This window comes from Musa acuminata, unplaced genomic scaffold (genome assembly GCF_036884655.1).
Source record: "Musa acuminata AAA Group cultivar baxijiao unplaced genomic scaffold, Cavendish_Baxijiao_AAA HiC_scaffold_1137, whole genome shotgun sequence".
In the NCBI taxonomy this organism is placed as follows: Eukaryota; Viridiplantae; Streptophyta; class Magnoliopsida; order Zingiberales; family Musaceae; genus Musa; species Musa acuminata.
Window position 1 is genome coordinate 3,626,999 of NW_027021349.1, and position 25,635 is coordinate 3,652,633.

The window sequence follows — 25,635 nt, forward strand, 5'->3', positions numbered from 1 at the left end:
AGTTAATTATTTAATAGGAGATTTGTTAAAATGGATCATGGTTTCTCTTGATTTCTCGAATTTTAGACTTGATTTTTCATTTTTTATGATTGAAATAATGATTGAAACATTGATGATATGAATGCATAAAATACTCATGATATTGTTTTGATGCTCTAAAATGATATAAATTTGCTAGTTTATGAGTATCATGTATGATATGATGATTGATTTATTTTTAGTATCATGCATAGAGTAAGGATGATATGTAAAGTTTTAAAATTATGCATGTCGTAAAATGAAATTATAATGGTGCATAAACATATTGAAATAATGATTGAAACATTGATGTAATTATGAATGATGATTTGATATTATGCATGCAACACGTCAACTTATAAAAATGATGCATGCAATAATAAAATATTCATGATAAAAAATTGTTTTGACATTCATAACTTGATTTTTCATCTTTGTTATTCATCCTTTGTCATAATTTAAAAATTATTGTAAAGGAAAAAAGAGATACAAAATTGTATTCTTCCCTTCTTTTTGACAGTAACAAAGGGGGAGATAGCTAGCTTGTTAGCTAGCTTGCACAAGTCAAGAAGATCCAAAAACTTGCTTACTTGCTTACACATCTAAAGAGAAGATGCAAACGTACTTCATATAGCTTGCTTCATGTAAAACATTGTATCTTGCTAGCTTGTTATCTTGCATTATTTTTCAAAAACTTGTTAGCCTTCATCCTTCAAAGAGAAGTAACACTTGCCAAATTGCTAGCTTGCATATTATAAAATAATGTAAAATTTTGCTAGCTTGCACTTTGCAAAGGAAGCAAAAATGACACTTCTCAAAAGAGAAGAAAGAGCTTGCTATCTTGAACATTATTATCTTGCCTATCTCAAGAAGCAAAATATGCTAAACTTACACATCTAGAAAAATTTACAAACTTACAAAACTCAAAATTTTTGCTAGCTTGCATGATGATAAAACTGAAGATTATGTTTAGTATGTGATGATTTGAACTAATATCCAAACACTTGAAAATTACACTTCTCCTTTTTGTTAATGACAAAGGGGGAGAAGTATGATCATGTTATGCATGATGACATGTTGCAAATATTCATGATGAAATTTGTAATGACTTGAATTCACCTAGAATTCAAAGTTTTATCAATATGACATATTGATAGGGAGAGTTAAGGTTAACTCCGTCATCAATTGGTTGTCATCATCAAAAAGGGGGAGATTATTGAATCTCATATTTTGATGATGAAATCAATTAATAAGTATTTATGATTTGATCTACATTTTGAATAACGCAGGATGCTTCGATCAGGGAGAGACATTTAAAGCCGAAAGAATCATGTTGGGCCAGAGAAACATGTCAGAAGATTGGAGTCAAGCCGGAGGATCGGTCAACGTATCGACAAAAGGCTTCGGGCCATGAGTTCAAGCATCATTCCAATAAGAGCGGATATTATGCCAAGGATACCAGAGTTGCAGAGGTCAACTGGCCGATTGGGCAATAGGCCGTAAGAGTGGACGATATGCCGAAGAATCGAACGAAGCGTCGATGGACCAATGACATGCCGGATAACATGATTCATGCTTAGCAATATTTGTCTAGATCGAAGTATGTTTTACGTGTGCAGGATTAACTATGATAGCAAGCCATAAAGCAAAATGAAGTCCCAGAGTCAAGAACGTGATTTCGTTGGGAGTTCGAGAGTTTGTCGGAAGTCCGGACGTTCATCGGAAGTTCTACTAGAATTTACCGAGAAGTCCAAGAGCTTGCCAAAAAAACTCATTCGAACTCGCCAAGAAGATCATCGTGAAGTCCAGGAGCTTGCTAGGAGTTCGCTGGCACATTGCCGAGAGATCGTCGAAAGTTCACCGGAAAATCGCTGAAAGCTCGCTGGAAGAAACCTAGACTTACGGACTTGTTTAGCTTAGGAAATGTCTTAGATTTCGTAGTTAGCACATAATTGGGATTGGAATTGGGCCAACCTAATTAGGGGCCAGTTGGGCCCATGTATGGACTGTATTGGGCCAAATGAAAAGGTCCAAATAGTGATCCAAGAGGTGGCACCATCATGACACAGTCTTCGAGACTGTGTCAGACAGTGATACCACCCAGACACAGTCTCCGAGAGGCTGCAGGCGATGGTATCACCCAATGGTAGGGTGTCAGGCAGTGGCACCGCTCCTGTCAGGTAGTGGTACCTGCCATACCCAGGAAACCCGAGATGGGATATTTTTAGGCTTCAAGTTTGAATCAACTTGAGGCCTATAAATACCCCTCTCATCTCTGGTTAAGACACATAAGACTTGAGAGTGAAAAAGAAAGAAACGTTGCTATAATCTTGTGTGAACTCCTCTCAAAGTTTTAAGTGTTAGAATAGTTTGAGAGAGGAGTGAGTGGGGGTGTAAGGGTTATCTCATAAACCCGGTAAAAGGAGAATCGAGTTGTAAAAGGTGGTTGGTCTTTGCCTATTGAAGGAAGACCGATAGTGGATGCCGGTGGCCTCGACGAAAGAGGAATTGATAGAGTGGATGTAGGTCACAACGACCGAACCACTATAAAAATCCGGTTTACGTTTTGTCTTGAGTAATTTACTTTAACTGCAAACCACTTTACTTGCTTACTACTTTCAATACATTTAAGAAACGGTTTTTGTCGGAATCGGTTTTAATCAAAATGAAACGATTTGAATCCATGATTTTACCGCTGTACTAATTCACCCCCCCTCTTAGTGCCGACTCGTTCCTAACAGAGATTTGTTGAAATAAATCATGTCTTGTGGCATTCATGATTTGATATTAATATCTTTCATTTCATGATTTTCATATGACACCTTTGTATTTTTATGACGACTTGAACATTTACACCATTATGTTCTTCCCTTCTTGTTTCTTGTTTACAATGACAAAAGGGGGAAAGAAAATAGCTAGTATCTCAAGAGAACCAAATTTGCTAGCTTGAATGATAAACTTAGACATATTAGATCTCCCAAATACATAAATTCTTCTTATACATTTTTTGAATCATGATCTTGATTTCTCGATTTTTAGACTTGAATCTTCTTTATGAATCAAGATCGTTCCCTATCATGCTTTCTATTTACAAAAGAAGAAATTTATCAAAAATGATATATGATCTTTTGACATTCATAACTTGATTCTTCATCTTTGTTATTTATCCTTGTCATGATTTGAAGATTGAAGTAAAGGGAAATGAATTGCATTATTGTATTGTTATTCTCCTCTTTTTGCCGATGACAAAGGGGGAGAAAGAATTGCTAGCGTGCACATCACGAAAAGAGGCAAACTTGCTAGCTTGCTCATCTCAAAAGAGAAGCAAGAAGTGCTATCTTGCAAATCTCAAGAGAAGCAATGTTTGCTAAGTTACACATTTTAAGAAAATGCAAAAATAGTCTATCTTGCACATCTCAAAAGATGTAAAATTTTACTAACTTTCATATGTATAAAATTTGATAGCTCACATACTTTAAAATGATATAAACTTTGTTAGCTTGTATATTCTAATATGATGTAACACTTGCTAAATTTGCTAACTTACAAATTGCAAGGAAAAAAACTTGCTAGGAAGTAAAAGTGCTATCTTACACATCTCAAGAGAGGCAATACTCATGATGCATAAATATCTCTAAAAATTGCTAGCTTGCATGATGTAGAACTTGCTATCTTGAATATCACCAAGAATTGCTAGCTTGCAATCTCAAGAGAAGCAAAAGTGCTATCTTGCCTATCTCAAGAAGCAAAACAAGCTAACTTGCTAATTTAGCAAAATTTATAAACTTGTAAAACTCAAAATTATTGCCAGCTTGTATATAAAATGATGTAAAATTTTGTCACCTTGCGCTTTTCAAAGGAAGCAAAATATTGCACTTCTCAAAAGAGAAAAAAAAAATTACTTGCTTGCATGATGATAAAACTTGAGATTATATTTATAATGTAATGATTTGAAACTTGCTAAATGTACTTCTCTTTTTTGTTGATGACAAAGGGGGAGAAGTTATGATAATGATCATTCATGGAATGCTGTATTATAAATTTGATTATGCATGATTTTATGATGACGTGCTATAAATATTCTTGATTAAATTTATTTTTTTATGAATTTTTTGAATTTTCATTCATTTTTAACTCCGTCATTAATTTAATTTGAATTGAATTCAATTTAATTAGACTTGAATTCAATTGGAATTCAAAAGTTCTATCCATATGACATATTGATAGGGGGAGTTAAGGTTAACTCCATCATCAATTGGTTGTCATCATAAAAAAGGAGGAGATTGTTGAATCTCAAATTTTGATGATGAAACCAATTGATAGTGTTTATGATTTGATCTGCATTTTTAGTAACGCAGGAAGCTTCAATCAAGGAGAGACAATTGAAGTAGGAATAATCATGTTGGGCCGGAGAAAAATATGTCAGAAGATTGGACGTCGAGCCGAAGGATCGGTCGACGTATCGATATTGTTGAATCTCAGATTTTGATGATGATACCAATCAATATGTGTTTATGTTTTAATCTGTATTTTTGAGTGACGCAGGATGCTTCGATCAGGATGAGACAATTATAGCGGGAAAATCATGTTGTGCCGGAGGAACCTGTCAGAAGATTGGACGTCGGGCTAATGAATCAGTCGACGTATTGACAGAAGGCTTCGAGCCATGGATTCGGGCATCGGGCCAAGAAGAGCGGATATTGCTCCAAGGATATCAGAGTTTAGGAGTCAACTGGCCGATTGGACAATAGGCCGTAGAAGAGGACGATGTGTCGAAGAATCGGACGAAGCATCGAGGGACCAATGACATGCCGGACAACTTGATTAGATGCTTAGGATTAATTGTCTAGATCGAAGTATGTTTTACATGTGCAGGATTAACTATGATAGCATGAAGATATAAAGCAAGTTTACCGGAGTCAAGTTCAATGGGCGTTCTAGAGTCCGCCGAAAGTCCAAAGAATCATCGGAAGTGCTGTCGGAACCAACAGAGAAATAATTGGGGACTTACCGAAGTTTTCGGAAGTCCGCCGAAGAGATCGTCGAAGGTTCACAGAGATCACCGAGAAGGTTCGGCTACTTTCCAAAGACTCGCTGAACTCGCCACAAGATCAGGAGCATGTTGGGAGTCTGCTGGAAGAAATCCGAGGGTGTATCGAAAATCTGCTGGAAGATCACCGGAAAGCTCGCTGGAAGGAAACTCGACGTTGCTGGTTAAAAACCTACTTAGGACTATGTCTTAATTTCATAGTTTGCATGTAATTAGGGTTAGGATTAAGGGTTAATCCTATAACCCGGTTAGGGGCCAATTGGGCCCGAGTTTGGACTGGTTTGGGCTAAGTTTGGAGCCCAACCAGTGAGCTGGAATAGTCTAGGAAGTGGCACCGTCGGACTGGGCGGTGGCACTGCCCAGCACCCGAGAGGTCCGACGATGGCACCGCCAGTACACTACTGGACTGGGCGGTGGCACCGCCAGTACACTGTCAGTGTTAGACACTGATAGGCGATGGCACTGCCAGCACCGGGAACCCAAAAGTAATTCAAATTTGGAGCCCAAATTTGAATCCTCTTTGGGCCTATAAATACCCCTCAATTCTCAGCAGAGATAACAACCTTTCTGAGAAGTTAGAAATTGAGAAAAAGCTTTAGCAAAGTCTTGTTTTCAATAGCTTAAGTGTTCACCTCCCTCTTTCTCTTTGAAAAATCTGTAAGTGTGTGAACCACTTGTAAAAAGGTTGTAAGAGGGGTATTTGGTCCTTCCCCTTCAAAGTGATTTGCTTGTGGAAGTTGGGAGCCTCATCGAAGAAGGCTTCACAAGTGGATGTAGGTCATTTGACCGAACCACTTTAAATTGTTGTGTTCCTTGAATGTGTGTGTTTAACTTTCTGAAACCTTTATTTACTTAGCAGCAAACTTTTAGTTTTCATCTCCTTACTTTACTCGAACTACTTTTACTAAGTCATTCTTTGTCGAATCGAAATCTCTATACGAAATCGTTTTTAAACTTATGAGTTTTAATCCGCTGCACTAATTTAACCCCCCCCCCCTCTTAGTGCCGCTCCGATCCTAACAATTGGTATCAAAGCAAGGCTCACTCTCATATTTGGTTTAATACCCAAGAGAGGTGGCTTACTCTGGCATGCTAGAGGGACACTCTATTACACATCCGCCTTTGTTTAATGGGTCGGATTACACGTATTGGAAGACTAATATGAGGATCTTCCTTATTTCGATGGATTTTGAACTTTGGAATATTATCAAAAATGGATTTAAAAAATCTTCTCTTCCGATGAGCGAATGGGATGAATCGGAGAAGAAGGTTTTTGCTTTAAACGCAAAGGTTATGAATGCCTTGTTTTGTGCACTTGACAAAAAATAAATTTAATCGTGTTTCGATTTATGATTCGGCTTTTGATATTCGGAGAATTCTTGAGGTCACTCATGAAGGCACTAGCCGAGTGAAATAGTCCAAAATCAACATTCTTGTGCATTCTTATGAACTTTTCCGGATGAAACCAAGTGAGTCCATCGGAGACATGTACACCTGTTTCACGGATGTCATCAATGGACTCAAAGCTCTTGGTAAAGGTTTTTCTAACTTTGAACTAGTAACTAAAATTTTAAGATCCCTTCCAAAGAGTTGGAATCCAAAAGTTACGGCCATTTAAGAGGCCAAGGACCTTAAAACATTTCCTCTCAAATAACTTATTGGGTCTCTAATGACCTACGAAATGAATAATATGGCAAAAAGGGAACTCGAGAATAACCTTCCAAAGAACATGAAGGATTTGAAACATAGAACATTTGAAGACCACTCGAGCATAAGCTCAAGTGACGGTGAACTTAAACTACAAATGAAACAAAAATTAAAAAGAAAAAAAAACGTAACTACTTGCTTTGAACGCAAGAAGAAGAACAAATATTGAGATGAATTGAGCTCCTCCGAAGACGAGGAGAAAATCAACAAAGGCGATATGGCAAACTACGCCTTAACGACTTTCGACGATGAGGCAATAAAAATGTCCTTAATTTATTTTAAAATTACATAATACTTTTCATGAGTTATTTTTAATTTAGTTTAAGATTAATTTTCTTAAAAATTATATGTTTAATAATTTAATAACCAAAATAAAAATTAGGAATCATGCTTATCATTCTAGTAATTTTAAAAATAATTATGAAAATTATATGTTTATTATAAACAAAATGATTTTGATTTAAAATTCCTTATGAAATATGATATCATGCCTAATAAATTTATTTTTGGAAACTATGCATGATGATGATGAGTTTTGGGTAATTTATAGTTTATTGATTTTGATGATTTCCATGATGATCTTTTGTGATTTATGGATTATTAATTTTTATCGTGATGAAAGTTATTTTTAAAAATGATGCATGGCTTTTGTATGCAAACTAAGCATGAAAAGATAGATTCACCTAAAAATAAAAATGCATGACTACAATAAATAACAAAATGATTTTATTTGAAAATGCCTTATGTCCAATAAAACCATCATTGATGAATATGCTTTATGTTTAATAGTTTCTTTGGCTTATATGCCTTATCATGATAAATGTTTTGAAAAGTTTGTATCATACTTGATGATTATTATACATGATGATTTATTGGTCTTGAAGTTATTCGATTTTGATTAAATGAAATCATGTTTGACTTGGAGTAATGAGTTGAAATTTTTTTGTTTTTGAATTATGTGTTGCACTTTTTTTTATCTTAATGATTTTTTATCTTTCTGTTTTAAACGATGATGCATAGATTTGAAAGAAAAGGACATGCATGTATGGAATCAATCAATTAGTTGAAACAAAAGGAGGAAAGATATTTTATTAAAATTTTTTTTTTCTCTATCTTATTTATTTCTACCTAAGAGACCAATAAAATTATTTATGCCATTTTGAATCTCTCGAAAGAAATGTTGAGATTTTGATGATTTGGACGATTTGAATTTGAATGAGTTTTATCCAAAATCATGATCTTGATTCTGTGATATTTACAAATTAAGATTTATTATGAATCAAGATTTTTCATTAATCGATCTCCTAAGATTTTCTTTTGATTATTTATAAGTAAGTTTTTCAAAAAGAAATCATGTCTTTTGGTATTCACATGTTCTAATCTTTCATGATATGATTTTTATGCAATTCCTTGTATTCATGAAATGTTTATCTCATCACCCAATTATTTTCTTCTTGATATTCCTTATGTGGTGATATAAAATTAAGCATGAAATACTCTTGATATTATTTTGATACATACAAATGAAAAGTTATGATCATGCATGGTAGGATGTAATTTGACAAATTAATACCATCATAATTTGAAATATTTATGATTTGGAATGATACATGTAATACTTATGCTTTTTATTATGATAATATATGTGATGTATTGCATATGATATGTATCATGAATGCTTTAAATAATAAATGTTTTGATATCATGATTGATGATTTTATTCTATGTATGATATTTTCAAAATTATGTATGATGAATCTTATGATTTACGGATTATCGATTTTTACCATAATGAAAGTGCCTTATTGATCCTTGTCATAATAAATCTCGCACTTTCGGTTTTAAACATGATACATGTTTTTATTTGACATAAATAAAAGGGCATGCTTGAATGAAATAAATCACATGAATTGGAACAACTAAAAGAGAAGAACATTTTTCTTGAAAATTATTTTTCTCTATCTTATTGATTTTGATAAATCCATTTGTATTATTTTTATGAATCTCATGGATTATGAAAATGATTTGAATTTAATGGGTTTTATTGAAATTATGATCTTGATTTCTCGTAATTATAATTTGAATTTTCTATTGAATGAATCAAGATTGTTTTCTATTTAAAAGGAGATTTATCGAAATGTTTCATGGTCTTTTAGTATTCATGATCTTAATAATTATATTTTGAAACTTTATGTAAATCAAGATTCTTCATCATGATACTCTCGTTTTACAAAAGCGGAGATTTTCTATGTGAATCATAAGATTTTATATGCATGAATTGAGATTTTGTTCTCCTACAATTCTTTTTGCTATTAACTAACAAGAAACTCATTCTTGTAAACCATGATATGCTACTTGACATCTTGATAATTTATAACTTGAGTTTTCTCTTTGAATTAAGATTGTTTCCTATCATGCTTTATATTTACAAAAGAAAAAATTTGTCAAAAATGATATATGTCTGTTGACATTCATTTTTCATCTTTATTATTTACCCTTGTCATGATTTGAAGATTATAGTAAAGGGAAATGAATTACACGATTGTGTTATTCCCTTCTATTTGACAATGACATAGGGGGAGCAAATTTTGCTAGCTTGCATACTTCAAGAAGAAGCAAAAATGCTATCTTGCAAATCTCAAAAGAAGCAATATGTGTCAAGTTACACATTTCGAAAAGAGGCAAAATAGTTCATCTTGCACATCTTTTTGCTAACTTTTTATGTGTAAAAGTTGATAACTGACATATTATAAATTTGTATACCAAAAGTGCAATCTTGCCTATCTCAAGATACAAAACATGCTAACTTGCACTTTGCAATGGAAGCAAAATTGCTAGCTCAAACATTGCAAAGGAAGCAAAAATTTGCTAGCTTGCAACTTGCATATTTCAAGAAGCAAGAGTTGTGTTCTTAAACATCTTTAATTTGCTAGCTAGCATGATGTAGAACTTGCTATCTTGAACATTACAAAGAAATGCTATCTTGCATATCGTAAAGAAAAGCAAATATGTCAACTTGCACATCTTTAAATTGCTAGCTTGTATGTTGTAAAACTTTCATATCTACAACTTGATAGCTTAAATGATCTAAGCATGATGTAACACTTGCTAAATTTTCAAGCTTACAAATTGCATGATGATAAAACTTGATATTATGTTTTTCTTGCAATATGTTGAATGTATACTTAAACACATGAAAGTTGGAACTTCTCCTTTTTATTGATGACAAAGGGGGAGAAGTATGCTAATTATATGTAATGATTTTATCATGACATGTTGCTTGGATTTTTGAATCCAAGAGTTTCTATCAATATGATATATTGATAGGGGGAGTTTGTTTAAACTCCGGGAGTTAAGGTTAACTCCGTCGTCGATTGGTTGTCATCATCAAAAAGGGGAAGATTGTTGAATCTTGGATTTTGATGATGAAACCAATCAATATGTGTTTATGTTTTAATTTGTATTTTTGAGTGATGCGGGATGCTTCGATCAGGATGAGACAATTATAGGAGGAAAATCATGTTGTGCCGGAGGAACATGTCAAAAGATTGGACGTCGAGCTGGTGGATCGGTCGATGTATTGATAGAAGGCTTCGAGCCGTGGATTCGGGCATCGGGCCAAGAAGAGCGAACATTGCGCCAAGGATATCGGAGTTGTGGAGTCAACTGGCCGATTGGGTAATAGGCTGTAGGAGAGGACGATGCGCCGAAGAATCGGACGAAGCGTCAAGGGACCAATGACATGCTAGACAACTTGATTAGATGCCTAGGATTAATTATCTAGATCGAAGTATGTTTTACATGTGCAGGATTAACTATGATAGCATGAAGACACAAAGCAAGTTTACTTGAGTCAAGTTCGATGGGTGTTCAAGAGTCCACCGAAAGTCCAAAGAATCGTCGGAAGTGCTGCCGAAACCAACCGAGAAAAAATTGGGGACTTGCCGAAGTTTTCGGAAGTCCACCGAAGAGATCGTCGGAGGTTCGTGGAGATCACCGAGAAGGTTTAACTATTTGCCAAATACTCGCTGAACTCGCCACAAGATCGGGAGCCTGTTGGGAGTCCGCCGGAAGAAATCCGAGGGTGTATCGGAAGTCTGCTGGAAGATCACCGGAAAGCTCGCTGGAAGGAAACTCGACGTTGCTGGTTAAAAACCTACTTAGGACTATGTCTTAATTTCATAGTTTGCATGTAATTAGGGTTAGGATTAAGGGTTAATCCTATAACCCGGTTAGGGGCCAATTGGGCCCGAGTTTGGACTGGTTTGGGCTAAGTTTGGAGCCCAACCAGTGAGCTGGAATAGTCTAGGAAGTGGCACCGCCGGACTGGGCGGTGGCACTGCCCAGCACCCGAGAGGTCCGGCGGTGGCACCGCTAGTACACTACCGGACTGGGCGGTGGCACCGCCGAGAACCCGAGAGGTCTGGCGGTGGCACCGCCAGTACATTGTCAGTGTTAGACACTAACAGGCGGTGGCACCGCCAGCACCAGGAACCCAAAAGTAATTCAAATTTGGAGCCCAAATTTGAATCCTCTTTGGGCCTATAAATACCCCTCAATTCTCAGCAGAGATAACAACCTTTTTGAGAAGTTAGAAATTGAGAAAAAGCTTTAGCAAAGTCTTATTTTCAATAGCTTATGTGTTCACCTCCCTCTTTCTTTTTGAAAAATCTATAAGAGTGTGAACCACTTGGAGAAAGGTTATAAGAGGGGTATTTGGTCCTTCCCCTTCAAAGTGATTTACTAGTGAAAGTTGGGAGCCTCATCAAAGAAGGCTTCGCAAGTGGATATAGGTCATTTGACCGAACCACTTTAAATTGTTGTGTTCCTTGAATGTGTGAGTGTTTAACTTTCTAAAACCTTTATTTACTTAACAGCAAGCTTTTGGTTTTCATCTCCTTACTTTACTCGAGCTACTTTTACTAAGTCATTCTTTGTCAAATCGAAATCTCTACATATTTACAAAATCGTTTTCAAACTTACGAGTTTTAATCCGCTGCACTAATTCAAACCCCCCCCCCCTCTTAGTGCCGCTCTGATCCTAATAGACATAAGGCCTCGGGCCATGGGATCGGGCATTAGGCCAAGAAGAGCGGAAATTGTACTAAGAAAATCAGAGTTGCGAAGGTCAACTGGTCGATTGGGTAATAGGCCGCAAGAGAGGACGATGCGCCGAAGAATCGGATGAGGCATCGATGAACCAATGACATGCCAGACAATATTTGATTAGCTTGGTAATAATTATCTAGATCAAAATAGGCTTTAAGTGCACAGGATTAACTACGATAGCGATCAAGGCATAAAGCAAAATAAAGTCCTGGAGTCAAGAATGAGATTTCGTTGGGAGTTCGAGGGTTCGTTGGAAGTCCGAACGTTCGTCGGAAGTTCTACCGGAATTGACCGAGAAGTCCAGGAGCTTGCCAAAGAAGCTCATCGAAACTCACCAAGAAGATCGTTGTGAAGGCCAGGAGCTTGCCGGAGTTCGCTGGAACATTATTGAGAGATCATCGGAAGTTCGTTAGAAGATCATGGGAAGAAACCTAGACTTACAGACTTATTTAGCTTAGTAAATGTCTTAAAATTCGTAGTTAGCACATAATTAGGTTGGAATTGGGCCAACTCAATTAGGACCAATTGGGCCAAGTTTGAGTTGTGTTGGGCCAAGTAAAAGGCCCAAAATAGTGACCCAACAAGTGGCACCGTTATGGCACAGTGGTAATGTCAGGCGGTGGTACCGTCAGTCTGCGTAGTGGTACTACCCAAACATAGTGTTCCAAGCGGTGATACCGTCAGACTAGGCGGTGGTACCACCTAGTGTCAATGCTACAAGCGGTGGTACCGCCAAGACCCGGGAAACCTAGGATGAGACTCTTTTAGGCTCCAAGTTTGAATCCACTTGAGGCCTATAAATACCCGTCTCATCCCTGGTTAACAGACACAAGAATTGAGAGCAAAATAGAAGAAAAACGCTGTTGTAATCTTGTGAAAAACAGACACAAGAAGTGTTAGTATAGTTTGAGAGAGGAGTAAGGGGGTTATAAAGGTTCTTTCCTAAACCTGTCAAAAGAAGAATCGAGTTGTAAGGGTGGTTGATCTTTGCCTGTTGAAGGAAGATCGTTAGTGGATGCCGGTGGCCTCGATGGAATAGGAATCGGTGGAGTGAATGTAGGTCATAACGACCGAACCACTATAAAACGGTTTGCATTTTTATTTGAGCAATTTACCTTTATTGCAAACTAAATCTTTACTTGCCTACTACTTTCACTAAATATACGAACGAGATTTTAAGTTATTTTCCGATTCGGTTTTGAACGAACTAAGAGATTTTTTGAAACCGACGTGATTTTATCCGCTGCACTAATTCACTCCCCCCCTCTTAGTGCCGACTCGTTCCTAACACATAGAAGGACATATAAGTAGTCTATATCAATCATGGCCCCACTATAGAGGCTTCACAGGTATAAAAGCTGATCCTCGATGCTTGAATAAGGACTAGATTTTAAACCTAAAAAAGGCTATAATCGTCACTCAAAACTAATCTGAGTGTCAAAGGGTTCAAATCGAAAACCCCCACCTAACACTGACTTATTGTGCAGGTCACCAAAGAGATCGAGCTCACTCAAGCCCCACCTTGGGACAACTTCATAAGTTTAGAGGCCACCTCGAAGTAACCCTTGTCGGCCCTTATTCTCTCCTATCTCGCCGAAGACCTTTTAAAAGGATCATGTGCCTTCAAGACAAAACCAAATCATATCAAATTATGGTCCATGATATCAAGTTGTTAACAATATTTAGACTCCGCAAAGGTTATTAGAGAATACTAAATGAGAAAAAGGGTGCATTCACTGTAATTCATCTTAAAGATGCTTGCGATTCATAATGTCATAATAGTGAGAAAATTCCGAGGAAAATGAGATGATTTATATTGGAAAAATATTGTATAAAAAGTTGAAGTATTATAATTAATAAAATATCAATGATTTATATTGGACCAGGTGCGGATTTCAAATCTTATCGGGTTCGGATCGGATTCGGATCGGATTCATAGCATGCTTGATTTCTAGCCTTCCGATGAGAGATCTCACGGTTGTCCTAGTGGTCTCATTTCATCACCGTAGATTCCCATCAATCACATGAGTTCCAAAAACCGACGGTAACGATAAGCCTCCCCGGTCCCGTTCAAAACCCTAGCCGATATGTCGTTCCGTCCTTCGATCAAGTTCTTTCCTCCACCGGCTCCGCCGTCGCGGAAGCAGCGCAATCCCTGATTCCTCCCGCGTCCGAAACCCTAATCGATCGATCTGTTGCGCGAATGGCGAGCTCGTATGACTACGATGATGCCTCTCTCGACTCCCGGTACACGCGGCCGCCGTCAGCCGGTCAGGGAAGCGCCGGCACGGATCAGGGGTATGACCCTAACTTCGTGCCGGACTCCGTGAAGACCTTCGTGGTTCACCTCTATCGCCACATCCGGGAGAAGAACGTGTACGAGATCCACCAGATGTACGACGGCAGCTTCCAGCGGCTCAGCGACCGGATGTTCCGGGAGAGCCCCTGGCCCTCCGTCGAGGCCATCGCCCCCTACGTCGACAACGACCACGTCTTCTGCCTCCTCTACCGTGAGATGTGGTTCCGTCACCTCTACGCCCGGCTCTCCCCCACGGGGCGGCAGCGGGTGGAGTCGTGGGACAACTACTGCAGCCTCTTCTCGGTCGTGCTCCACGGAGTAGTCAACATGCAGCTTCCCAACCAATGGCTGTGGGATATGGTGGATGAGTTCGTCTACCAGTTCCAGTCATACTGTCAGTACCGGGCCAAGCTCAAGAACAAGACCGAGGAGGAACTGCAACTGCTCCGGCAGTACGATCAGGTACTTTCAAGGGGAAATGTTGATATTTTTATTTGTAGATGGGTTTTGCTGCATGCTATGAAACTTTCGATCTTGTTGTTCTTGTGCAATAGTAAGTTTATATGTTTCTTTCCATGATGTACAGTGGAATTGACGCTAGGAAAGAGGCGGACATTCTCTTGATGGCGGTATATTTATTAGTTAAAATAGGATTTACAGGAACAGATACAATTCGAATCAAAATTTTCTTCTAGCCTCTAATTCAGTCATTGAAAATGTGGACACAAAATCATTTGGAGGTCCCAGTAATACTAATGGAAGTCTGCACTTGTATTTTGCATACAATTGAGGCATGCTTACAAAGGATGATTTTTTTAAAAGAAGTATAATATTCGATTTTCTTAAAGGATAAATTGATGGGCCATCAAAAACATCACGAGAAAAAGTTAGCGTTCCTTAGACAAGAACATCAAAATGTCTGAGCTGGATGTTCAGTTTTGGATGGATTGAGATAAAGTTGCTTTATGGTGGAGGTTTGGTTATGTCCAAGGAAGAAATTATGTTCAATTTCAGCTATTTGAAGAGGTGTGTCAAATTATATTGCAGGTGCCATGATGTCAGGAACAAGACTAAACAAGGACCGGTAAATATGTATGATAAGAAATATGATGTTACCTGTAATAGAGTTAAATGGTAGAAAGATTAGGAATAGCTAATTGAAATAGTGGGAACCAGAGGATTCTTCTTTTTTTCTGTGTCACTTATACTAAATTCATTAACTTATCAGCCCTTTAAGCTAATACCATCATGAGCATGCATGGGTCATGGGTACCTAGAGGAGCTTATATTCTTTGTGATGGTCGTGGTCTTACAGTTGGCAAAATTTTATAGGTAGTGGCAATTCTCCTTCATGAATTTTCTATCTGTTGTTTAGTGTTCTCACTCACAACCTTTGCAAGTCTGAGAACTTTTGTTGGCTGTTCTGATAACTCCTGCCATAAAAGGTGCATTGGTGCATATCTTTTTGTTTATTTGTAATATTCTTGTGACATTTAGTTTGTCCTTTTTATAGTTTTGGTTCTTAATTTTTTATGGTCGTAGTCATCACATGCTATAGCATGGTATGCAATTTCGAATGGTACCATCCGGTACGGGCGGTACGTACCGGTCCGACGGCATACCGGTACGTGGACCGTCCGTTACCGGACGGACCGTGCTACAGTGCTACAGTAAGAGGAAGAAATATTTAAAATCGCTCGGTAAGCCTTGGTGTATCGCTCGGTACGCCCTGATGTACCGCTCGATACGCTGGTACCATATCATACCGAGCCAACCTCGAAACACCGGTATGGTACGGTATTGCATACCTTGTGCTGTAGTGCTTCTAGTAACAATTATTTGCAATCTGGCTGGTCTGTGCTAATTTGTTGCCTGCATCTTGTATCTATGCTTGTTAAAATTGCATTTCTGTGGTCATCCATTTTGTAGTTTTTTTAGTACAATTTTCTTGTCTGTTGTCTCATTATTAGTCTGCTGCCGTCATCCTACTTTTTGTTCTTGATAGGCATGGAATGTGTATGGGGTTCTCAATTACTTGCAAGCTTTGGTGGAGAAATCAGCCATAACTGATGTATTGGAAAGGGAAAAAGAAGGCTTGGAACAATTTGCTGCTACTGATGGATATGATTATGAAGGAGGGACTAGCAATGTTCTGAAAATGTTAGGTTATTATAGCATGATTGGGCTACTGAGGGTACATTGCCTTCTGGGAGATTATCATACTGGTTTAAAGTGTTTGGCTCCCATCGACATCAGTCAACAAGGTGTTTACAATGTTGTAATAGGAAGCCACATATCCACCATATATCACTATGGGTTTGCAAACTTAATGCTGCGAAGGTTAGTAGCCATTCATTTTAGCTTCATGTTGAGGAAAAGCAAACCTCTGTCTCGTTGATATTCATTTTTTCCTTTTTTGTTTATTTTTTTGTTTTTGTTTCATTTTCTTTTCCATAAGCTACGTCTAAATGTTATGTTAGCTAATTTAGCTCTTCCTTTTATTTTTCTTCAGCCATTGGTGTTGTCAGAAGCTATTAATATGATATATATATATATATATATATATATATATATATATATATATATATATATATATATATATATGGGCATTACCTTATTGCATTTGTAATCTGGAAATATTGTTTGAGAAATAATGAACAATATAAATCAAAGATCTGTGTTTCCTTTTGTATTAAGTTATTTACTTTTCTTGTCAATGAATGATCGGTGTATAATTTGATTTCACATGCCTGACATGGTGGCAAAATAAATATTTGTGCTGTATATTGGACCACTTTGTTGATTGTGTCATCTATGTTGGCCTTTTGAGATATGAAACATGGTTCCACTTCCATGTAATTATTAAAGTTAAGGCCTTTCTGTTAAGTAGATTTGCATTTCTTGTTTTCAGTGAGATCAGTTGGTCAAATATCAATATTCTATTGTGTCAAAATGTGCATGGTTTACAATATGTAAGAAAAATGTTCGTTATCATGTCTGATATCATCATCAACATTGCATCATCAGAACACCAGGGAACAAGGTAGTTATGCAATGTATAGCCTCTTTTCATTTTTATAGAGTTTATTGCTGAAGTGTAAACTCCAGATTAATAGATTGATGAAGATATTATATATAGAGTAAAAACTAGATGATTAAAATGGCCAAGGATGATGAGAGACAATAGGAATCTTGTATGATCATTAGGTACCTTTGATATTAAAAAGAAAAATATTGAGATTAAAAGAAAAAAAATTATAAGATGACTATTAGACCAGTAATGATTTATAGATCTGAGTGTTGAGTGTTGAGCAGTTAAGAAACAACGTGTGCAAAAAATTTATATAGCTGAGATGAAAATGTTAAGGTGAATTTGTGTAGTCACTAGTAAAAAAGGGAAAAAAATATTTTAATTGGTAAACAATTAGGTATCGTAAAATGAGGGAGAATTTGTCTAAGATGATGTGGTTGTTAAAAGAGCTTAAATGATTATTATTAATGGTATGAGGCCGGATAGAGGAACCTAAAAAGACTTTGATAGAAACTATAAATAGATTTAAACTTTTAACTGAACATATGGCTCTTTATTTGTCTCAGTTGCTGCAAAAGATCCATATGGTCGATCCTAAATAATTGAGACTTTATGACTAAAATGTTATTGTTGCTGCTGAAGTGTGTGTAGCAGATGGGTATAGGCAATGCTTGCGAGCCATTCTGAAGGAAGAAGGGTTCTGATGCATTTTAGTCAATGTTTGCAATGCTGTTCGATATGGTTTGGTATGGACAGTATTTACTAATCCAACCTGTTAGCACTATATGGATATGGGTAGGCCAGATGGTACACCTAGTACTGGACCTGTATTGGGTGGTACAGGGTTTGCACCACCTGTTACACCTGGTACAGGGGGCTGATAATGGGTGGTACACCTGGTTTCGGGCTGGTATCAGTCAGTACAGGACCAGAGTACCACTGAGTACAAGGTGGTACATGCTCTGAACCAGACAGTTCTTTTTCTGTTTTTCAGTCTTTCAAGGCTTTTTTTTTTCTTCAAAACTTGGTATGTACCAAAACTCGATATGAACCTTGATTTTAATATAAACATTGTTTTAGTGAAAGAACGCTACTCAAAAATGTAATTTTGTTTTGATCATAGCGTTTCTATTATAATATATTGTCCTATGCATTACGAAACTTTCTTTTGGTGCCAACCACTAGGATGAGGGACAGCAAAGTGCATGTTTGGCTTTCTTAGAACACACACACACATATATTTATGTATATATATATCCTCGTTTCCCACGTCTTTTTCATGCTTTCAAGATTTTCAGTGCAAGCTGGGTGATTGTTTATGCTCTTCTCTTCTGCTGTATTATATCCAATAAGCTTTTCCAATGGTAACTTGCTTAAGTAGACATGGGAAAGGATTGTACTCATTGTAGGCTTTTTCCTGAATTTGTTGACTTTTTGCTTTCTTGCAATCTATGTTACCTCATGTCCTCGGTATCAAACTTATATCACGATATTAGTATATGGTGGTGTTAACATTATCATTTGCAAATACAAATTGATAGATCTCATCACTGTTTACCAACTTGTTGAAAGGTATGTTGAAGCGATACGTGAATTCAATAAGATACTACTGTATATTCTCAAGTACAAGCAGTTTCATCAGAAGTCACCACAGTATGATCAGATACTGAAGAAAAATGAGCAGATGTATGCATTATTGGCAATTTGCCTTTCTTTGTGCCCTCAGAACAATCTTGTTGAGGAGAATGTGAATTCACAGTTGAGGGATAAGTACAATGAGAAGATGACAAAGATGCTGAGGTATGATGACGAAGCATATGCTGTGTATGATGAGCTCTTCACATATGCCTGTCCCAAATTTATAACTCCATCAGCTCCAGTTCTGGAGGAACCTCTTACGAATTACAACCAGGTAATAACTTTCTGTTTGCTTCTTATGTTGGTTGCTGTTGTTTTGTTTTGTCTTTTTTTCCGTAAATATGCTGCACCATGATCTGTCGGTTTCTGATATTACTGTCATTACTATTTCTCAAGCTTTTTGGCCACGGTAAGTTTATCTTGGTTAAGTTATCCCCTCTGGTTCTTAACTAAATGGTATCCCAATTTTGACCTTTTTTTTGGTGTATATGTGCAATTTTGAAGTTCATAAGTGTGCTAAATTGCAGCATATATCTTCATGCATCCTTGTTTGTCAAAAAGTAATATGATCTTTACGTGGTATATTGTGTTATTTAGCAGCATATATCTGCATGTCCAGTAATAGCTCAGTAACCTTCCTGCAGTCTAGTAACCTATGTATCTAAATGACCAAATTTAGAATTTTCATGCTGAATGCAGGATGCTTACAGACTTCAGTTGAAGTTGTTTCTTTATGAAGTAAAGCAACAACAGTTGCTTTCTGGTGTGCGCAGTTTCTTGAAGTTGTACTCAACCATATCAATAGGGAAACTTGCTGCATACATGGAGGTGGACGAACCCACTTTGAGGTCTGAATTTATTGTTTTTATTTTCTTTTTATTGAAAACTGGTAAATTTTATTTTGAAGAAGAGGTATTGATGCCTCGAGACTTGGTTGTGCATCTCTTTGTCAATGTCACAAACTTTTGAATGTTCCTGTTCCAGGTTTTTAGCTTATATTGGCTAATTGACTCTAGTGCATCTCTAATTTTGTTATGACTCGACAATTTTTTTTGTCAGAACCATCTTGATGACATACAAACACAAGATGCATGCCGTTGATGGTGACGGAAAGATCATTCCAAATGCAGATGTGGACTTCTATATTAGTGAGGTAAGTTATTTCTGATTGGCTTAATGTGCAATCTCACTTTTACTGTTAGTAGTTGTTAACATCTTTTCTTTTCTTGAATGAGGATTGAATCTTCTAGTTAGAACTGTGGTTTGCGAGGTTGATGCCACCAATAGAAGGAAATGTGAAAGCCATTATATATATATATATATATATATATATATATAACAGCAGAGAACTTTGTATCCCTTAGTTTTCATACTTCTCCGACATTTCATACATCATAGCTGTTTGTTCTCAGAATTTGTAAATTGAATACAGGACATCGTCCATGTTGTGGAGTCCAAACCAACAAAGCGCTATGGTGACTATTTCTTGCGTCAGATCTTAAAGGTAGGTTTGTTGGCCTTTTTATTAAGTCACAGTACTATGTCTACTTTTCAGCAGCAATAGCTGTTTGATTGCATATGCATTCTAAAATTGTCTGGCATTTTTTTATGATGGATTGCAGTTCGAGGAGATGATCGGCGAGCTGGACAGAATAAAGATGGACTGATTCTCTGTGCTGCATGCTCCGCTTTTTACCATCGAAGGGCAGGATAGTGTTCTGTTTCCTTTTTAATTTCTGGTAGTGAGTTATCCTCTATGGAAGTCCTACAACGTGATGTTCTAGTATAAATTTTGGTATCTTTATACTGTCGTTTTGCATGCCGAAGGCTGATCAGCCCATATGCTTTATTGATTTACCCATATACATGTGGTTCAGTAATCTTGCATATTGTTTTATTGCCTTGGAAAACCTTGGTGAGTCGGCCACCATGTCAGATTACCAGCACCCCGAGACGAAGCTGCATGGCCAGGGTAAAGGGAACATACCCTTCCTTAGTCTCACATCAAGTTAGATGAATATTTTATTCTATTGGTATGTCATACGTACTTCATTCAGAGAGCCCATTTGGGAAGACTTGTTCATGCAAAAATGCTTATTACCTGCCATGGATGAGTGGAAGGCCATGAAACCATGCATTTTGTCATTTGAGATCAGTAGCAGTAAAATCCATTGTCTGCCATCGTTGCCCGCAGCAGTTGCATTCTCCATGGAAAGTTTGTAACAGTGAATGTTTTTAGCATGTAATTGTTGCAAATCTTGGCCTGATTTAAAGTGAGATACTTTCAGTAAATTTGGCAAGTCTCTGATGGTGATATTCCTCCATTTATTAGGATCATAAACTATTTCCAGCTAATTTATTTGTGCCTTTCTGGGACGATTATGATGTCATATATCAATTGAATTAGCAATTCATAGTTTGTGTTGGATCACATATAATGTTTAGCAAACATCATTTACTTGACTTTTTTTACTTTGGTGTGCAAAGCATGTTGGATTATTTACACTCGAAGACGAGTTTCTTCTTGCCTGATAGATCTCGTGGTCGTGGACTCACTGTGTATGCTCACTTTTCTTCCTCGTTGCCATGATTGAATGTTTCTTCAACCCAGAGAGAAAGAGAGGTGACTTGTGCTGTGACATACCATCTGATGCTTTTAGTCGTCGAGGGCAATGCAGATACCATCGTTTGTTCTCGTCGAACAAGGTGGCAGAGAGAGAGAGAGAGAGAGAGAGAGGGTGGTGAATGCTGCTGTGACAGGCGAGCACTTGGCACGATGGTCGACGCAGATCTCGTTTGTTGTTGTCAAAGGAGAGAGAGTCATGAGATCTTGGAAGAGCACAAAAGTCAACTGATACTCCACTAAATCCTATGAAGTCTATTCCAAGAAGGTCCTTTCAACCTACGACAACAAAGGAAACGAATACAAAAAAGTCCTCTCAGAGAAAACACAGCTCCCCCTTTCACATAACAGCAATATGCAACTCAGCTGAACTTGTTCGAATGGGCTGCTGCAACCCATTGGATTGGATGATATTTTAAGTCAGATGAAGTCAAAGGAATTTTGTCAACCTATATAATCCATTAAACTCTGAAACGTAGGATCTCTGAAAGCTTGCATTTGTGCACACAACTTGTATTTTATGGAATCCATTCTTGATCTCAAAACTGTATCTTAAATTGAGTTCTTTTCCTATCATTTAAGGGCAAGTCAACGACAATCTATTTAAATTGGTAGTGAAGAACTTAAAGTGAACATGGCAACAAGACTCCTCCATGAACATGGCAATAGGCCTTGAGGTTGGATGGAGAGTTGAGACTTTATAATAAAGGCCAAGTCACAAGAATAAAGATATGAATGATAAAATAAGCATATTCTATAGAACGCTACAATGTTGATTTGATCTCAAGCCAATATTTTACTAATCATACAGAATGTACCACTGATTCCTCCCCCCCAACCGATAAGATGATCAAACAGGTAGAAGAGATCAAACAGTATAAGTTCTCGGATTATGTCAAGAGAGACAACCAAGATGCAAAGAAAGCTGTTCAGTCCATTCAGAAGACACTTGTTCAGTCATTGCAAGTCAAAATACATTTATTATGAACAATAGAACTCATATAACATTTGAAAGGGTAAACGAATTGCACAAGAGTGGTAAAATACATGCAAGGAGGAAGTATGTCTCGGAAAGAGCCGATAGCAATCATCACTGAATATGGCATAAATTACAGGTGAAGAAGCTATGACGATAGTTTGTAGAAATAATTTGGCAACGCAATGGATTTTTTTTTTAAACTAACATAAAATGAACTCCATCTAACATTCACAACCGGATGATTGTTGTCGTCTCGCACCACCCGCCACATCAATGGTATCACGAAGATATCTTCATCATAAAAAGGAAACCGTTCAGGCACCAAAATATGAAAGATAAGCAAGTCTAATCTTCAAGCTAAGAGTAATATAAACAAGCCTGCCTACTCTCAAAACAGGAGATTTAAAACATAAATGCCATAAGAGCTACCAAGAAATTTAAGATATTTTATTTTGATATTGTTTATAGAGTTTGAATATTAAGCAACCTAAGATCTAAGGGTAACTTTCAGAATGCAGAGTGTGATTTTTATATAGATTGATCCGTGCTGACATGCATGTAGCATGAAGATGTAGTTCAAACCTAAATAGTTATTTTTCTGAGAATCAGGGGTGTTGACAGATGATATGGAGATACTCACATATCTTCCTCCGGCTCATTCTTGAGGGCATTTTTGGCAATACATTGGAAAGCAGCTTCCACATCGAATCCTTCTTTAGCTGATGTTTCAAAATAAGGAATGTTCCCCTTTGATGCACACCATGCCTTCGCTTTCTTCTCAAGAGACCTGAAAATCCAGAGACAGATCAAAGCATATAAAAACATACCACTATATATAGCAGGGTTCCACATGATGACTTGGTCCAACTGGGACTTGGCGTTTACAGATTTCACTACATTAAACTTTGATAAAGTTACATTAATCTCTTCTGTTGCTATTGTTTGTTTGGACCCATCAAGTAGTAAAGACAGAACAGAGCTTCGACTATCATGCTAAATTTTTTGCTTCCCGCATAACATTAAAATGGCAGGAGAATCTTTCCACTCGGCTGTTGCCACCATCAATATCTATCTTGTTACCCAACAGTATAAAAGGGTAGTTTTCAGGGTCAAATGGGCTAGCCTGAAAATTAGACAACCAAACCAGATATTACATGACCACATATGTATATACATATATACATACATACATACATATATACATACATACATACATATATACATACATACATACATATATACATACATACATATATATATATATATATATATATATATATATATATATATATATATATTCCTCAATTGCTGCTCCAAATCAATCAAGACAGTCAAACATAATTTACCTGGATCAGAAATTCCTCACGCCAATTATCCAAATTGTCAAACGATTTCACGACATTAACATCATACACAAGGACACAGCAATCGGCTCCACGATAGAAAGCCACACCAAGACTCTGGAACCTTTCCTGCCCTGCTGTGTCCCATATCTGAGAAATAAAACATTAGAAAGTGAACCTACACAAACTACCTTAACATAAATGATAAACAACTTAAAATGAAAGAAATAACTCCAAACTATGATTTCACCAAGTTTAATTTTATCGGAAAATGCATGCATCCAAAAAAAAAAAAGATAGAGAGAGAATCATAAACATTTCACATTTTGTAAAACCTCAAATCTAATTATCACTCTTTGTTTGTAGCAGAAATAGTACCCTCAAATTTAATAGCCAAGCTCGACAATATACCCTACCCTGAATGTCTCAAATGATTATCCTCAAACATCTCACCTGAATGTGAAATCCTGAGTTGCAATGAAGCACAACATTGTTATCTCGTGACATCGTGCAACAAATAGGCAGCACGTCAAAGGAACAATAACCAATACTCAAGGTAAGGACAATTCTTTAGGTCGTCTTGCCAACCAGATAAAGCAGTTAATCAACTTCTACAGAAGTTAAAAAAACCAATAAAAGAAGCTTATACTCGTATTAATTTAAGTGTTCCAAAATATCAACAAGTCATGTTCCATATGAACTTCTTTCTTCCAGATCTCATTGTACAATGTGTAGTACTCAGCAAGCTCCAAAGTACCGCACAAAGATGGAAAAATGCTCTGAATTGAAAGTTCCCTACCTGTAGTGATAAGTTGAGAAAAGCATAAAGCATATAGCATAAAGCTTACAACCTGAAAATTTTCTTTCGGTTGCTATATATACACATTACAAAAGATTCATCAAAGACTGAAAACTCGAGATTAGCACCTACAAAATCCAGCAAAATTCTGACTTGAATCCCAAAATTATGAGAACATGCGAAAAGGTGGATCAAAGGAAGTAACCTGCAACGTGAACAATCTGTCATCTATCTGGACGTCTTTAGTCAAGAAATCAGCCCCAATGGTCGCCTTATATTGATTACTGAATTTCTTGTTGACATACCTATCCAATATCATTCAACCCCAAATCATCCACCACGATAAACCAATCACAGCGAAAAGAACAAACTTTTTCGTCCCCGAAAGTAAAAGTGATCAGAGCGTACTGATTCATCAGAGACGTCTTCCCAACCCTAACAAAGAACGCAGTCAAGGTTTAAGTAAAGATTCAAACAAACAGAAGGAAGGGGATTCTTTTCCGTTCCCTGGCGATCGGGACGGAAATCTCACCCGCTGTCCCCGAGGATGATGACTTTGAGGAGCATTCGCCTTCGAGACGCCATGAATCCGAATCGGAGACCGGACCGGCGGGGCCGACCAAGATCGAGCTCTCCTGGCTATCGAGCCCTTGAATCGTGGCCCGAATCGGGGAAGAAAAGAAGACGAGACGAGAGGGGAATTTCCGAGGGACAAACACCACATCGACCCTCTTCGTTACCGTCCTTATTATTGGAGCATATCAGGAGAGAAGACTATTATCCCAGTTAATATGAAGGTACGAATAACGAGTGATTTATAAATGGTTAAAAATTTTATTATTAGATTACAGCTTTTGGGGAAGAGGTTGACGGTTGAGATTAAAAGGAGTTAGATGTACGGTTGTGAGCGCCTTATAGTCTCTTTAAATAACCGGCCAATTAACTGGATTTAGAGGATTGCAACAATAAATAAATGGGCGATTTCCCTATAAAATATCCATGTTTTAGATTTTTTTCGATCAATACTCTCATTTTATTT

General features: G+C 37.1%; 2 protein-coding genes across 2 annotated transcripts; one reads left to right on the forward strand and one right to left on the reverse strand.

Annotated features, from left to right (window-relative positions):
* The first annotated feature begins 13,949 nt into the window (after positions 1-13,949).
* On the forward strand, positions 13,950-20,739 carry LOC103999692 (uncharacterized). Its single transcript, XM_009421512.2, has 7 exons — positions 13,950-14,645; positions 16,189-16,523; positions 18,787-19,126; positions 19,552-19,700; positions 19,912-20,005; positions 20,285-20,356; positions 20,475-20,739. The coding sequence occupies exons 1-7, from the start codon at positions 14,088-14,090 to the stop codon at positions 20,517-20,519; spliced, it is 1,593 nt and encodes a 530-aa protein (XP_009419787.2). The 5' UTR covers positions 13,950-14,087; the 3' UTR covers positions 20,520-20,739.
* Positions 20,740-22,401: 1,662 nt separating this feature from the next.
* LOC135671028 (ras-related protein Rab7-like) lies at positions 22,402-25,305 on the reverse strand. The gene is made up of 7 exons (XM_065178897.1): positions 25,129-25,305; positions 25,005-25,031; positions 24,802-24,901; positions 23,801-23,947; positions 23,492-23,577; positions 23,095-23,235; positions 22,402-22,745 (listed from the first exon to the last, which is right to left on the reverse strand). The coding sequence occupies exons 1-7, from the start codon at positions 25,179-25,181 to the stop codon at positions 22,676-22,678; spliced, it is 624 nt and encodes a 207-aa protein (XP_065034969.1). The 5' UTR covers positions 25,182-25,305; the 3' UTR covers positions 22,402-22,675.
* Positions 25,306-25,635: the final 330 nt, after the last annotated feature.

Excerpts from the sequence above, each read along its gene's own strand:
- LOC103999692 (XM_009421512.2), top strand. The coding sequence starts at position 14,088 with ATGGCGAGCTCGTATGACTACGATGATGCCTCTCTCGACTCCCGGTAC. Across the intron at positions 16,524-18,786 it reads GCAAACTTAATGCTGCGAAG|GTATGTTGAAGCGATACGTG; the intron begins GTTAGTAGCCAT and ends ACTTGTTGAAAG. Across the intron at positions 19,701-19,911 it reads GTGGACGAACCCACTTTGAG|AACCATCTTGATGACATACA; the intron begins GTCTGAATTTAT and ends TTTTTTTGTCAG.
- LOC135671028 (XM_065178897.1), bottom strand. The coding sequence starts at position 25,181 with ATGGCGTCTCGAAGGCGAATGCTCCTCAAAGTCATCATCCTCGGGGAC. Across the intron at positions 24,902-25,004 it reads AAGACGTCTCTGATGAATCA|GTATGTCAACAAGAAATTCA; the intron begins GTACGCTCTGAT and ends GATATTGGATAG. Across the intron at positions 23,948-24,801 it reads ACAGATTGTTCACGTTGCAG|ATATGGGACACAGCAGGGCA; the intron begins GTTACTTCCTTT and ends TTTATTTCTCAG.